Raw genomic sequence first — 16,375 nt, 5'->3', positions numbered from 1 at the left:
AGGTGTTCTGTCTATAAAGTTGGGGTGGTCACCCGTCTCTTGGTGTTGTGATCACAGGTCAAGGCAGACCAACAAAATCACAACAGTTCCTAGGGGTGCACGACAGGGGAGTATCAGTAGGTCCAATGCGCTGACATGTTAGGAGACCAGTGAGTTCCCGTAGCCCTACACTGTTTCTACAATCCCCAGCTCCAGCCAAGCTCCTGATTCAAGAGCGCAGGCCCAACCCCAGCTACAGGGCCTCGAGCCCCACCCGCAGGCTCTGTAGCCACGCCTACATGGCGCTGAAGCCCCGCCCATACATGCTGGTATTTGTAGTCTTTCTGGCTCGTCGGCCTCAGTTTCAGCTTCTATTGGTTTTCTTAAACGCCACGCTCCGAGGCCGCACCAATCAGGGCACGCAAATTTTCGAGCGCAGGGAGCGGTGGTGGCTTAGCTCAATCACTGCGGGGCGGACTCAGGAGTTGGTTGGTCTGAGGCTGCGCGACTCTCGGAGTTCCCACGGTCCCGTAGTCCGCGCGGCTGTCACCCACCCGCCCAGGTTATCGCGGGCCTCCGGGAGGACCCACGCCACACGAGAAGGTGACTTACGGGATTTTGGCTAGGTTTTCCATCCCTCGACTCTTTTTGAGTAATAATTCCCTCCTGGGTCCACCCAGCCCTGGGCTTGTTTGTGTGTTTTGCGGAAAGGCTGGAGGGTTAAACTTAGGCTGGAGGAGGAGTCGATTTGCTCAAGTCCCACAGCCAGGCAGCGCCTGGCAGGGTCCGGGGCATGATTGTTGATGCTTTTAACTTGGAGCATTGCACCCGAGGAGAGGGGCAATTCCCATCTCAACAAAAATACCTCATAGGAATACCCCAAATATTCCTCCCGAGAAGAGCTGGTGGGATTCAGGACGGCTCACATCCACCTTGAAAGTGAAAGCTAGCCTTGTGTGGTCCCTGGCTCCTGTTAGGGTTAGGATTATTTCGTGCAAGTGGTTTAGACACTGGTCAGGGTGGAGGATGGAACTTAAGTCACCTGCTCTGTTTTATAGATGAAAATGAGTGGTCAGGGTTTGAGACTCGCCTTGTGGTCTGTAGCGACTGGAATATTCTTCATATTCTGGGACTGCAAAGCAAACATTTATTGGGCTGTAGTAAGCTTTTGTTTGGTTTTGGCTTTGATACAACGCCTCCAGCCCAACATGCTGGTTTTGAATTCAGTGACCTCCCTGCCTCAGCTTTCTGAAGGCTGGGATTACAGGATTCTGGGCCACCATGCTATCTATATTCGTTGCTAAAATTTTTGAGGCTAGTTTATTTTGTCAAGGGTAAAGGTAGTTCTTCCTGTACAGGGACAACATCCAATTCTCATTTGGGAGGAAGTAGGACTTCGTGCAGCAGAGTGTGGAGTGAAGTTGGAGCGATGGGCAATGGGCAATAGCCAGTGGGGTGGAGGAGGAATGTGCTTTACCTGGAATACAGCAAGGCAAAGTTGTGGACAATTCTTTGGACCAAGAATTCTGGAGTCTGTTTATAGTAAAGGATTACATGTGGGGAGTGAATTGATCAGGAGGAGAGACAGGTGCCCCTGCAGTGGGAAATTTAGATGTTGTCCTGAAGATCCAGTGAGCTGTCTTTAGTGTTGATTTCTCTTTTTCTGGAAGTGTTTATAGGGTTGAAAGGGTTAGAAGGGCACCACAATAGCTCCCAGGGGAGTTATAGCTGTGGTAGGAAGAAAGAAAATTCGAGACCTGTTAAGTAGATGGCACCATGTCCGGAGGCATTGCTTATTGATGGTGATATGTTCTGCGACAGTCAGTAGTCTGTGTTGCTGTGCATATACCATGGGGGGCTTTCACAGGAGCTTGGATAGTGTAGGGCACTCACTGGACAAGCTGCTAGGTGTGGTCAGAGATGATGTAGTGTGCATGAGAAGGATGAGGCTGCTGCCCGGCCAACTTGGCTGTTGTTTCACAGAATATTTTCTATTTATAGTAACTGGGAGGACTCTGCAGTAACTAACCAGTGAAGGGTCATGCCTGGCACATAATTATATGTGACTGGCAGCACAGGGGCTTGTTGTTACCAGCATCGCCAGAAACACATGAGTAAAGTGCTGGGTCACAGCTATAGTGACAGCAGTGATGGGACATTCTGGCTCCTGATCTTATGGGTTGTTGTATTTGTGATGTGGTTGCTGTTACAAACAAAAAAGTCACATTTCACCGTGTTGAAGTGAAAACTCTGCCTCTGGAGTTTTCCTAGGACTCTCTTTTGGAGAAATGTTCGTTATTTTTATTAATTTATTTTTTGAGACAGTATCTCTGTAGCCCTGGATGTCCTATAACTCACGATGTAGATCAGGCTGGCCTCACAGAGATAGACTTGTGTCTGCCTCCTGAGTGCTGGGATTAAAGGTGTATGTCCTGTGTGCCACTCCAGGTCCTGTTAGTTATTTTTTAATTTTTATTTTTGGTTTTTCGAGACAGGGTTTCTCTGTGTAGCTTTGTGCCTTTCCTGGAACCCACTTTGGAGACCAGGCTGGCCTCGAACTCAGATCCACCTGGCTCTGCCTCCCGAGTGCTGGGATTAAAGGCGTGTGCTACCACTGCCCAGCCCGTTCGTTATTTTTATGAGACAAGAGTTTTGCTCTGTATTCAGGTTGACCCGAACTTGCAGTGATTCTGTCTCAGCCTCTAGAATGCTGGGATTTTAGATTGTGACAACACTCTTGTCTCCAGCATTATTATTTTCTGAATTGTTTCTCTCTCTCCCTCCCCCCCCACCCCAATTGCACTCCTTCCATGGCTCACATTTGTCAGTCAGAGGACACAGTTTACTCCAGGTTAGCTGGTCCTCTGGTATTGAGAGATTCTCCCATTTCCTTCTGTCCTTGGGTGGGTGTTCTGGGATTACAGATGCATGACTCAGTTTTTTTCTGGGTTCTGGGAATCAGGCCATCAGCCTTTCTTGGCAAGTGCCTTTACCCACTGAATTATCTCCATGGCTGTCTAATATTATTTTTTAAGCTGCAGAAAGTTGCTTAGTAGACCAAAATTCAAATCTCAGTTTATGGTTAGGAAGTTGTCACGAGTATTGAGGGTTTTGAAATCTGCATGATTAGATAAACACGTGGTGAGACACATTTTCTCATTTTTTTAAACCAAAAAAAAACCAAACCCATGATTAGATAATTATGTATCCAGATTAGAGAATGTAAAGTTTTTTTGTTTTGTTTTGTTTTTCTGAGACAGGGTTTCTCTGTGTTGTTTTGGTGCTCACCCTGGAACTCTGTAGAACAGACTGGCCTCGAACTCACAGAGATCCACCTGGCTCTGCCTCCCAGGGTTGGGATTAAAGGCATGCGCCAGCACTGCCGAACTAGAGAATGTAAAGTTTGCTATGGGAAGAAAAGATGGAAGAACAGTGGTTCTCAACCTGTGGGGGTTGCATATCAGATATCCTGCATATCAAATATTTACACTATGATTCACAACAGTAGCAATAGTACAGTTATGAAGAAGCAATGAAATAATTTTATGGTTGGGGTCACCACATGAGGAACTGTATTACAGGGTCTCAGCATTAGGAAGGCTGAGAACCCCGCCTTAGAACAAAGTAGCCCCTTGCAAAAAGGGTTAATTAAAAAACCCAGTGTTCTCAGCACTTGAGTTCAAGGCCAGCCTGGTCTACTTAGAATTCCAGGACAACCAGGCCTAGGTAGACTCTGTCTCAAAATAGAACAAACACCCTCCACCCCCATGGTTCTTGTAAATATCCTAGAGATTTGTGTATAAAGAGATTTGTTGCAGTGTTTGTGACATTGTTTATAGTGGCTAAGAAACTAGGAACAGCCTAAAACTCCAGGGTCAGGAAGTGTTCAGTGGATGGCAATAGATCTGTTTAAGAATATAATGCATTAGTTGGAAAGAAATGCTAATTTAGAATAATGATTATCACAGGGTGGGTCAGGATGGGACTGCAGGGTGGAGATTTCATTAAACAAAATAAAAATCAAACAAAAAAGTCAAACTTCAAGGCTGGCGTGGTAGTGCACACCTTTAGTTCCAGCACTCAGAAAGAGACTAGTGGGTCTTTTTTAGTTCTAGGCCAGCCAGGGTTTTCTTTAAAAAAAAAAAAAAAAAAAAGGACAAAAGGACTAACCTCAGAGTTAACATGTAACTATGAAAGCTTCCTTTAGTCATTTTGGAAAAAGACCACAAACTGTAATTGAACCAAGTTTTAAAAATAATAATCATGATTTAAAAAAGTTCAAATTTCAAATAGGCATTGAAAATAAAGTATTAAGTTGTCAGCCATTCACTAGGCTGTGTCTCTAGACGCCTGAGACTTTGATTCTGTTTGCTTAGGAGTAGGTAGATGCTTGTGGTTTCTGTAATGATAAAGATACTTCTTTTTTAAAGGTGAAGTTAAGATGTACACATCTTAAAAATGAACACGTATTAAGGGTTTTGCTTAACTTATTAATAAGAAGACTTGTTGAGGTATTATAGCCAGTTTAAGGATGCTCCAAAGTGCAGCCAGGTCTGTAGACTGGAAATACTGGAGTGTGAATAATGGAGGAAGTCTGTTTCACCTCCCTTTGTTAGAATCCATTTGCATGTCTACATGAGAGTTATTTGCATAGCTTTTATCCACAGGAAGTAGGTAGAGAGTAATTTTGATGGAACCAGAATTAGATGGGCCAAGAGAGGCTACAGTCTGGGTACAGTCTGGCTCCCTCACCAAGTCTCAAATTCTTCTAGTTGAGGAAAATGGTAAACACATCTGCTAAGACATTTCATTTGAGATAGGATCTAGTTACCTTAGTCTTCAACAGGAAACCCAGAAGATGTAAGATCTTGTACTGTAGTCCTACTAGAGAGGGAGTGGTTGCCCAATGTTGTAGCAGAGGGTCCTGTTTTAGAGAAATTAGGTCTGAGGATGAAGCTCAGTCATAGAGCATTTGCCTAGCACTTGTGAGGTCCTGGGTTTGACCCCTAACATCTGAAAACAAGGCTGGGTACATGGCTCACTGTAACCTCAGCACTTGGGAGATAGAGAAAGAAGAATCTGGAATTTTGTGTGTGGGGTTGGGGGAGTGGGTGTTTCAAGATAGAGTTTCCCTGTGTAACCCTGACTATTCTGGAACTCTTGTAGACCAGACTGGCCTTGAACTCTGAGATCTACCAGTTTCTGTTCCTGAGCACTGGGATTAAAGGTCTTTACCACTAAGATAGGCTGCAAAACTGGAATTCTAAGTCATCCTTAGTTACATAGTGAATTTGAGGCCAGCCTAGGCTACTTGAGACTGTCTCAAAATACAACAGAATACAATGTAATAAAACAAAACAGAAAACCAACACAGCCAAGAAGTCTGATTAAGGAAACTGCTTAGTGCAGAAGTAGATATGCACACCTGTAATCCTAGTGTCTTGGAGTTGGAGGCGGGAGGATTGTGTGTTCTGGGTCAGTCTTTGCTCTGTAATGAGACCCGTGTCAAAAACCCAACCAAACAAGCGGACAGTCCATACCACCTCTTTGTTTGTGTTACATGATGTGAGCGTTTGCAGGAGGTCTTTGCTCTAACCTCTCAGAGAACAGTGTGATGAAGACTTTCCTGTTTGGAAGTTCTTCAACGATGTATGTCATCATCTAACTAACTAGCTTCTTGGCTTGGCTTGTTGCACCTGACCCAGAACCAGTAGTGAATGGTAGCTGGCAGTGAGAGGTCACATCTGTGGTGACGGAGGTGTCATACCTGGCTTTGAACTCGACCTAGCTACTTAGATGACCCTATGACCTTGCCTTTATTACCTGTATGGCTCATGAGAATTCGTCTAGAATGCTCACTCTGTCCCAGTGTCCCTAGTTAAGTCCATTTGATGATCTGTTTCTTGAAGTTGAGGCAAGTCTTTAACTTGACTTTCTGGTCTAGCTGAACAGGGTCATGGTGGGAAGGGCAAAGGATGAACCTTTGGCAGCTGGGAAAGTTCATGAGGTTTGTCAGTTGACTTAGGGATAAGTGTGTGGCTCAAGGTCTCCATGGTGGGGCACACAAGAGCTCCCACTAGTGCCTTAAAATAGCACGTGAGAGGTCATGGGTGTCCTGGGGGAAGGGCTGGAGACCCACTCTGTGTTTGAGCCCCAGGCTGGAGCTGTCTATGGTCATGGACCCACCAGGATGGATTTCACAGGAGCAGTGCAGTTGGTGCAGTGGGACAGGCATAGCCCACTTGGCCAGAAGCGTTACGTCACTCACCTGCAAGTTTCTCTTTTCCCAGTCTCAGCTTCCTCCCTGTCTGAAAGGGATGTGTGTTCACAGGGATCAGCCACTGAGGATGAGTAAGGGGACCGAGGTGGACCTCTGCCTGTCAGCTGTACCGTGACACCTGTATGAAATACAAGAAAGGGCTGGGTTTGTACAGCTGCTGTAGTGTGGGCTCATCCAGGTGGTTAAACTGGTGCGTCTGCTCTACTGCTCACGGTCAGGTTGGACATTGATTCCAGTACAGTCATCTGGGTGTCCTTGGGACTGCTTCCAAGGTTCCCTTGGATACTGACTAGGATGCGCAAGTCCTTTATGTGACATGACGTTTGTATAGCGCCTAGGCTTACCGTCTTAGAACTTTAATTCCTCATTGGATGACTTCCGGTAACTAAGGTAATTGTCATCCTGCTGTGCTCTAGAGATGGTGACAAGAAAAGAAAGGCTCTTAAAATTCAGCATAGATGCCACCCCCCCATATACATACATATATACCAGATGTGTATGATGCATTTGTATGTATGTGATTGTACACACATTCATGTGTTTGAGTGCAGGTGTGTGCATGCTGCAGGTGCCTATGTGGGGTAACCCTGGTGTTGATCCAGTTTGAGTAAGAGTTTGGGGTTCACTGCTGCATACGCCAGGCTGTCTGACCCACCAGCTTCTGTGGATCCTTCTATTTCTGCTTCTGGTCTCAGTGTAGGAGTGTGGGGATTACAAATGACCACTGCTATACCCAACTTTGAATGGGTTCTGTTGATTCAAACTCAGATCCTCATGCACACACAGTGGCAAGAGACTGACCCACTGAGCCGCCTTCCTACCCCCTCCAAGAGGTTTTGATCCAAGCGTGGTTAAATCTGTGGCTCTGGAAACTTTGGACATTGAAAGCCATGTGGATTTTATTTCTTCCCCCGCTAAATATGAGGAGAAAATTCACATATCAGTACCACTCATGGAATGAGTGCCTCTTTGGGACTAAGTCACACAACCAAACTTAGCAGAGGCTGATGTAAACCAGTTGGGTAATTTTGATGAGAGATTATACTAGTCATTCAGACTGTATTTGGGGCCAGGAGCTCATTCTGTTTCTCGAGGGCAAAGTCAGCAAACTGGCCCATAGGTCAAATTGCTACCTGTTGTTGTTGTTGTTTGTTTGTTTGTTTTTAATAGTTTTATTCAAACAGCCATAGTCATTCATCCCCGACTTGTCTATGGTTGCTTTCATGAAATACTGAGAGGGTCAAATGATTTATGTTGGAGATGGTTTAGCCTGCAAAGCCAAAAATATTTAAACTGTCTGGCCTTTTACAGAAGAGCATTGCTGACTGGATCTTGGAAAGTTTCCGGGCAGCTGAACGGAAGCTGAATAAGTACAGGGCGAAGAAGCAGCAACGCTGCTGGTGGTCACGTGCACTTTCTGGTGGGGCCGGTGGACAGCTCTGGGGACATGTGCTGCTGCTCCTTGGTGTCCTGCTTGTCCGAATATGCCTCGTGGGGGGCCCTAATCAGGCCTTCAGGACTGTGGAGGAGCCTCCCTGAGTTAACATTAACAGATCAGCTGGTCCCTGCATTGAAACCACCTCAGCAGCTCACTAGACCCCCCCCCCCCCCACGTGACCAAACAGCAAACCTGGGAGCGGTTACCAGAGTTACTCCTCTCCCTCCATGACCTCTGCAATGCAGTGAAAGAAATGGGAATCCAAGCTGGGTGTGGTGGTGCATGCTGTAATCTCAGCTCTTGGGATGCTAAGTGGGGATAAACACTGAGACTTGGGACGCTAAGGTATGAGAGAGAGAGAGAGATAGGCAGGCAGACAGACAGACTCACTTGGGATGCTAAGATATGGGGTGCGGGAGGAAGAAGAGGAGGAGGCAGGAAAAAAAGGATCCCTAATTTACACTGACTGAGGCTTACTAACTCAGGATCTGGTTCTTGAATTTGAGACATTTGCAGTGACCACGCATCCCAGTCCCAAGTGCAGGGATGCTGGGTTTAGGGACAAGGAGGATGGGGGCCCATGCGGCTCATGCCTGAAGTCTCTGCATCCAAGTGCAAGCTAAGGCTGGCAACATCTGTGTACCAGGAGTGCTTTAGAAGCTCAAGCTGTTCATGGACCTGGCCTTCAGTCACAGTCTGTACCTAATGAGGTTATCATGTGAACTGGTGCCTGATGTAGTCTCACTAGAGGCTCCACCCCAGGTACCCTGGCTTCCTTCCCCTCTCTCTGCAGACACAGGGCTTCCTTCCTCTTCTCTCTTCTTTGTCTCTGCTCTGATTTTGGGAGGGTTAGGACAGAGGATGGGGCTTCTTCACTTTAGAGATAGACCAAAGACCACAGTGCCTTAGCTGCTGTGTGTTTTCATGAGGGCGGAAACAAAGCAGAGCCTGCCCCACAGGTCCTTTCTGCTGAGTCCTCACACTTCTTATCACAGGGTCACAGGCCTGGGTGTGTCATTTCAGGACACAGGGAGAGGCTAATGTCACAATGTATGGTGGCTAGCATACGGCCTTTTTACTACTTTGTGTGTTAAAAAGTTTTGTTTGTTTGTTTGTTTTTTGGTTTTTTGAGGCAGGGTTTCTCTGTGTAGTTTTGGTTCCTGTCCTGGATCTCACACTGTAGACCAGGCTGGCCTTCAACTCACACAGAGTTGGGCAGTGGTGGCGCATGCCTTTATCCCAGCACTCGGAAGGCAGAGCCAGGCTGATCTTTATGAGTCCAAGGCCAGCCTGGTCTACAGAGCAAGATCCAGGAAAGGTGCAAAACTACACAGAGAAACCCTGTCTCGGAAAACAAAAACAAAAACAAAAACAAAAAAACCCAAAACCACGTGAAAACGCTTGTTCCACTGGGTACAAAGACACATGTACTTGTTGAGTGTCAGACAAAGACAGGAATTAATTAAAATTTGATCATAGCTTAATCCAGATGGCTCACACTTAGGCTTAAATCATGGTCACTGTTGTTGACACACAAACAGCGCTTACCTCAGAGGGAATAAGAGAGCCAAATATGAATGACCTTGGCCCAGGGAACACAGATATCATGTGGAAGTGGTTGCATGTGGTTTTCATTAGAGGCAGAACAAAGAACGTCATTAATCAAAAGTATTTACCGTGGAAGCGGGGATGTCACTGCTGGAGATTTCAGATGCTAGCTGATGACATTCTGGGCTTTTGGACTGGTGGACTCTAGCAGTTTGCTGAGGCTACATTGTAAGGTTGTGATAGTCACAAGGATGTTAGTTTAGACACGGGAGGGCAGTGAATGATTTTCAAAGGGCTAAAAGTAGCCAAGATCATTTGGCTCCAGTCTGCAACATTTTAACTCCATAATCTAGAAGCCCAGTCCTTTGTCTTGTAGAATCTTTAACACAGGTGCAGCATCTCTCTTTCCCCTCCCCCATTCTGTGCTCCCTTCCTGGAAACTTGAGTTCACATTATTGTTCATTGTACTGCGTATGCAAATTTTATAAGTAATCTGTGTAAACTTTATAAACATTGGAGCTGGTGAGATGGCTCAGTGGGCAAAGGTATTCCCTGTCAAGCCAGCTGACTTTGAGTTCAGTCCCTGGGATCCAGAGTGGAAGGAGAGAACCAACTCCCTAAAGTGGTCCTATGATGTCCATAACATACATGGCAATACATGCCCCACCCCCATGAATAAATAAAAAATGTAAATACATCTGGTAAGTAACACATTTATTGTAATAAGAGACGGTTTAGGAGATTGCCCTGTCCCACCCAGCACAAAAACCTCCCGTTACATTTTATGTCTGCTTTGCACTGTTTTCTCTGCGCAGCTAGGTCACATGTGTGTTCTTGCACAGTTCAGAGTATGCCGTGGACATGTCACCAGCACAGGGTAGCTGGGATGTCATCTGCGTTCTGGGCTGTGGTAGGAACTTGTGAAGTTGGCCTAAGTGCTCTCTGGATAGTATCCAGAGATACTGGTTGTGGGCTCTTGTGTGGAGGTTTGCGAGGTAGGGACAGGACTGCCCTTTGCCCCCACCTGTGACCAAAGCTCCTGAGAGGTTCTTCCGTCTGCATTGTTACCCTCAGCACATTCCTCTGTGCTAAGCAGTGTGCCCTCTGGCCCCAGGTGCTGTGATGTTATCTCTAGTTCCTGTTTCTTTAAAATCGCCTCTGTGTTTTCCTTTCTAGCCTTCTTCTGTAGCTGACACTAGGGTGCAGAATGATCTGGAAAGCGGCTGTGCTTCTCAGCCTGGTGCTGGGTGCTGGTGCTCTCCTGGTTGGTGTGGATGATCCTGAGGATGGCGGCAAGCACTGGGTGGTGATTGTGGCGGGCTCCAATGGCTGGTATAATTACCGGCACCAGGTAAAAAACTGAAGTTTCTTTATCACTGGTTTGGTGTCCACAAAGGGGTGTGGTCATTTTGGAAGACAATTTTGTCTTAGTATAATGCGGGATTTCCTTGTCTCACACACTGGTGGCCTTCAGAACCAGGTATTATTCCCTTTTTGGGTCTGTACTGTGTATGAAGTGATGGCGGCATCACTTACCTGCCTGTCACAATTCAAAACTCAAGTCTTCAGACATCACCACATATGCTGGGTGCAAGCTTACGAGGTGAGAACCCTTGCTAATACCTTCATCTGACACTGAGGACTAGAGAGGGGAGGCGACTTAACTGAGGCCCATGGCAAGAGGCAAGCAGGGCTGAAACTCTGGGAACACAGTCCTGACTGACCCCTCTGCCCGCTGGGCCTCTGTCCCTTTACTTAACCTTATCTCTCCTGGTGTTTCTGCTGATTTGGGGAAACACCACATCAGTGTGTGGAAATTAGAGGGAAAAACCACATTTAACAGCTAGCCTCCTGCCAGGAAGAAGGGGTGGCCTTGAGGAAGCAGCTTGGAAGGCCCTGAGAAGGTGAAATAGTTACCCTGTTTCCAAAGATCCCACCCCAGGGTGTAGACCCAAAAGGAATGAAAGCATGTCTATGTAAAATCTTGCGCTGGTATCAGCCTTACTCACAGTAACCAGTATGTGGATAGGAACATGATCACTGTTATGCCTAGATCTCCAGGACCCCTCAAAGACCACCACAGAGATACCGAATCCCTATGCAAACGCAAAGAACCTTTATTCAAGTTTGAGCTTGGATTCTCCATCTGTTGCAGCAGTGAAAGCCGAGAGTCCCCCGCGTCCAGGCAGAGTGGGGTTTCTAATCATAGCAGAGGTTGGGGTGAGGGGATTTCCAGGGTTTAGGACCCTGATTGGCTGACATTTGTCTAGGGGTATCTTGGTGAAGGAGAAATAGGTATGTGCTAGATTCAGGGACATCTGTCAATCCTGCTGGGCAGTGGTGGCGCACGAATTTGACCCCAGCACTTGGGAGGCAGAGCCAGGCTGATCTCTGTGAGTTCTGAGGCCAGCCTAGTCTACAGATTGAGATCCAGCATAGGCACCAAAGCTACACAGAAAGACCCTATCTCGAAAAAAGAAAACATAAAAAGATCTTACCTAATCTTATCTAATGGTTTGAATGTTTGGGTTGTCAGGTACTTACTTCCCTTAGATGCTCATCCCCAGGTGGTGTCGGCTTATGGCTTTTCCTGGATCTGCATGTTGCCTGCCAGTAAGCCTGTCATGGCAGCTGTATGGTCAGGCTGTTTTGGGTCTCCCCACAATCAGGCCACAGAAGGGATGGAGTAAACACATGTGCTTCAATATGGACGAATTGTAAACATACGCTAAGTAAAAGAAGCCAGTCACAAAGACCACACATTTAATGATTCCATTAAATGGCACTTCAGAGTAGGAAAACCTATAGGGGCAGCAAAGGCTGGGCAGAGGAGGGGCTGGGGAACGGCTGCTCATAGAATTTGGGGTAGTGAGAATGTTCTGGAATTAGAAAGTGGTCATGGATGCACAGGTAGTAAGCAGGAAGCCACCATGCTGTATTTTAAAGGCTGACTTTTTTTGTTTGTTTGTTTGGTTTGTTTGTTTTTTTTTTTTTTTTTGAGAAAGAGTTTCTCTGTAGCTTTGCGCCTTTCCTGGATCTCACTCTGTAGCCCAGGCTGGCCTCAAACTCACAAAGATCCGCCTGTCTCTGCCTCCCGAGTGCTGGGATTAAAGGCTTGCACCACCACCGCCCTGCCTAAAGGCTGACTTCTATGTAACTGATAACACTGTCATTTTAAAAAGTTGATTTAGCCAGGTGTGGTGGCACATACCTTTAGTCCCACCACTTGGAAACAGAGGCAGGCAGATCTCTGAGTTTGAAACCAGCCTGGTCTACAGAACAGAGCTAGTTCCAGGACAGCCAGAGTTACACAGAGAAACTCTGACTTGAAAAACCAAGCCAAACCCAAACAGCAACAAAAGTTGATTTAAACTTTAGATGTTTAGATGCAAGGTGCGTAGATTGTCACAGGATCATGCTGTAGACTCTCCTCAGAGCATCCTGAGGTCTTTAATCCTCACAGTGGGGCTGCATGGAGCCCAGCCTGTTCTCAATCCTCCTTTTTTCCACCAACACTTGGTTGGAAGTGGCCAGCAGTTTGCCCAGTGTGGTTGTAGCCGGCAAGCGGTACATGGGGGGCTGGGTAGGATGCAGTCCCAGCCAGCTGGCTCGAGAGCTGCCTGGTCCAGTAAGAGCTGCATGAGTCATGGAAAAACTAGCAGCCACATTTGAAAAAGCTTAAAATATGTAGGAGGGGCTGAGGAGATAGTCTGTTCGGTAAAATGCCTGTTGTGCAGGCACTAGGACCTGAGTTCAACCCCTAGAACCTACTTAAAAAAAAAACAAAAAACACCAAGGAATATTGGGGTGCACTTGTACTCCAAACATGATGTAAGGAGGTGGAGATAGATGGATCCCTAGGACTCACTGGGCAGCCAGCCTAGCCTGCCTGGCAAACTCCAGCCGGTGGGAACCATGTTTCAAAAAGGGGGTCTGTAGTGTTGGGGGTAGGCTGGAGAGGTAGCTCAGAGTTTAATAGCACTCACTGCTCTTCTAGAGGACCTGGGTTTGGGTCTCAGCTTCCACATCTAGCAGCTCACAGCCCCCTGTTAACTCCAGCTCTAGGGGATCTGATGCCCTCTTCTGTACTCCTTGGGAAACTGCACATACATGTATATACAAACATACAGGCATATACATACACAAATAAAAATAAAAATAAAGTGAGTAGCCCCTGTCCTAGATCAAGGCAACTCTTATAAAAGAAAGTATCTAGGGCTAGAGAGATGGCTCAGCGGTTAGGAGCACCTCTTCCAGAGGTCCTGAGTTCAATTCCCAGCAACCACATGGTGGCTCACAACCACCTGTAATGAGATCTGGTGCCCTCTTCTAGTCTGCAAGGACACATGCAAATAGAATACTGTATACATAATAAATAAATAAATAAATCTTAAAAAAAAAATCCCAGCACTCGGGAGGCAGAGGCAGGTGGATCTCTGTGAGTTCGAGGCCAGCCTGGTCTACAAAGCGAGTTCCAGGACAGGCTCCAAAGCTACAGAGAAACCCTGCCACAAAAAAAAAAAAAAAAAAAAAAAAAAAAAAAGAAAGCATCTAATTGGAGGCTTGTGTACAGTTTCATTAGGTCTGTTCATTGTGGCAGGGAGCATGGTCTGGATGTAGCAGGCAGAGAGACACTTGACATGGTGTGGGCTTTTGTAACTTCAAAGCTCATCCCAGTGACACACTTCCTCCATAAGGCCACATCTCCTCATCTTTCCAAGCAGTTCACCAGCTGGGGACTAAGCATTCAAATATATGATGAGCCTAATGAGGCCACATTCAAACCACCACAGCACCTGAGGAGCAGTACCCCAGCCTGTTCATTTGCCTCCACATTCTCTCTCTCTCTCTCTTTCTCTTTCTCTCTCTCTCTCTCTCTCTCTCTCTCTCTCTCTCTCTCTCTCTTTCTCTCTCTCACACACACACACACACACACACACACACATACACACCTATACACAAATGTATAAACACAGAAAATATATATAGGAAATTAACTTTGACATTTTATTTAAACCAGATGTCCAAATGAATATCAATTTACCATGTAGTTAATAAAAATTATTGTTGAGATAGCCTACAGTCTTTAAAGAAGTTTTCATTAGATTTATGTGTGTGTGTGTGTGTGTGTGTGTGTGTGTGTGTGTGTGTGTGTAAATGTGTGGGCACAAGCATACTATTGCACATGTGTGGAGGTCAGAGGACAACTTGCAGGAGTTGACTCTTCTTTCTACTATGTAGGTCTTGGGATTCGAACTCAGGTTGTCAGATTTGGCTACAAGCACCTTTATCAGTAGAGCCATCTTGCTGGTCCTTATGTCCTTTTTTTTTTTTTTTTTTTAAAGATTTATTTATTTATCATGTATATAACAAGTATGACTGCAGGCCAGAAGAGGGCACCAGATCTCATTATAAATGGTTGTGAGCCACCATGTGGTTGCTGGGAATTGAACTCAGGACCTCTGGAAGAACAGTCAGTGCTCTCTTAACCTCTGAACCATCTCTCCAGCACCCTCCCCATGTCCTTTTTTGATGCAAATCACTGAAATCCAGTGTACACCAGGGTGTCTGTTTAGACTGTCCATGGTGCAGGCACTTGGCTCCTGAACAGTGGCTGTCTGTTGGTGGGTTTTTCATGGATGTGCTGTGTCCCTGTGTCTGTCAGGGTGCTTGTCTGTGTGTGTTGAAGCGGTTGGCGTAGGTGAAGTTCTGGCTCATCTTGAATGGCCTTTGTGTGCTGGCCAGAAGTTGGCCTGATTAAGAGTTGTTATCATGACTGATTCCTTTTCCTTTGAGTGAAAAGATAAGTCAAGCACAGACCACTGGCAGCAAGCTTGCTGCTTTATCAGCTGCCTGGTTTTTATACAACCATCTTAGGAAAATACATCAGTTAAACATTACCTTCATGACCTTTTTTTTTTTTTTTTTTTAATTGTTTGCAGCCACAGCTACAGTCTAACTCATGGCCATCCTCCTGCTTTATTGAATTTTTTTTTCAACACAGGATCTCATACTGTTGTCCAAGCTAGCCTTGAATTCAAAGCAATCCTCCTGCTTCAGAAGCCTCCTGAGTGCTGGGATTGCAGTCAGAAGCCACCATGCCCAGCTGCTTCCAGAAACATGATTATTATTATTTCAAGGTTATTTATTTATTATGTGTACAGCATTCTGCCTGCAGGCCAGAAGAGGGCACCAGATCTCATTACAGATGGTTGTGAACCACCATGTGGTTGACGGGAATTGAACTCAGGACCTGGAAGAATAGCTAGTGCTCTTAAACTCTGAGCCATCTCTCCAGCCTCTATTATTTTAAAGGGAAAACTGCTTGCTTCCCTGTTAAAATATGAAATATCGAGATAGGTCAGGAAGTAGCTGCAGACATTAGTCTTTATCTCCACCTAGGAAAGGATGGTGGAGCTGAGGCTGCATGGGTGCCTCTGTTCCTAGTGGACCTGCAGCACTGGAGGTTAAATCATTCAAGAACTCTCCCTTGATCCTGTGCAGGTTTTAACTGGATGTATTTATAGAGGCTTGAGGTTCCCAAGGATCGACAGGAGGTCCAGTCCCCAGCTCTTTTTTGGTTTCACTCCATTTACTACATCCTTGCCAATGGCTCTGATATGCACCGTGGTGGTCATTTCTGCTTTTTTTTTTTTTTTTTTCTGGACCAAACTGGATTTCTGTTTTCCACACAGAAATGAGAGCAGAGGGGGGGCTGGTCTTGGAGACACTGGTGGGTCACTCTGTTATGGACAAACAGGAAGCCTCTGGAAGCTCAGGGTCAGAGAAGAAAGTCAGGGTGAGGGCTAGGAGCAGGAGGGGACAGAGTGAGGAGGGCAGCCTGCAGAATGGGGAACCTCCCCCATCTCACGGAGGGCCACACAGCATCTAAGGAAGGTGGTCAGGACTGGGAGGAGGGTCTGGCATGTGGGAGCTGAAGTCTAGAATGAGGCAAAAGGCCGTGGTTGGAAGTCACTCAGTAGCCGAATTTGCAGCAAATGGCTCATTCATCTTCCTTTTGGGACATTCATGAGTCCAGGCAGTGAGTCAGGTGCAACTCATGGGGATGACAGTGTGGGATAGGATACTACCTGCCCGTTACAACAGCACCCACATTCTGGAAGGAAAAT

At 46.2% G+C, this 16,375-nt stretch overlaps 1 protein-coding gene across 1 annotated transcript in view; it reads left to right on the top strand.

Annotated features, from left to right (window-relative positions):
- The first annotated feature begins 420 nt into the window (after window positions 1–420).
- Lgmn (legumain) overlaps window positions 421–16,375 on the top strand; it is a 35,596-nt gene continuing 19,641 nt past the window's right edge. Inside the window, exons 1-2 of the mRNA XM_036206635.1 lie at window positions 421–582; window positions 10,422–10,596. Coding sequence (XP_036062528.1) covers window positions 10,453–10,596 — 144 coding nt within the window. The 5' untranslated portion in view covers window positions 421–582; window positions 10,422–10,452. The remainder of the gene's footprint in view (window positions 583–10,421; window positions 10,597–16,375) is intronic.

Source organism: Onychomys torridus, chromosome 14 (assembly GCF_903995425.1).
Source record: "Onychomys torridus chromosome 14, mOncTor1.1, whole genome shotgun sequence".
NCBI classification, from domain to species: Eukaryota; Metazoa; Chordata; class Mammalia; order Rodentia; family Cricetidae; genus Onychomys; species Onychomys torridus.
Note: the sequence above shows the minus strand (reverse complement) of the source record. Positions and strands in the feature narration are given on the sequence as shown.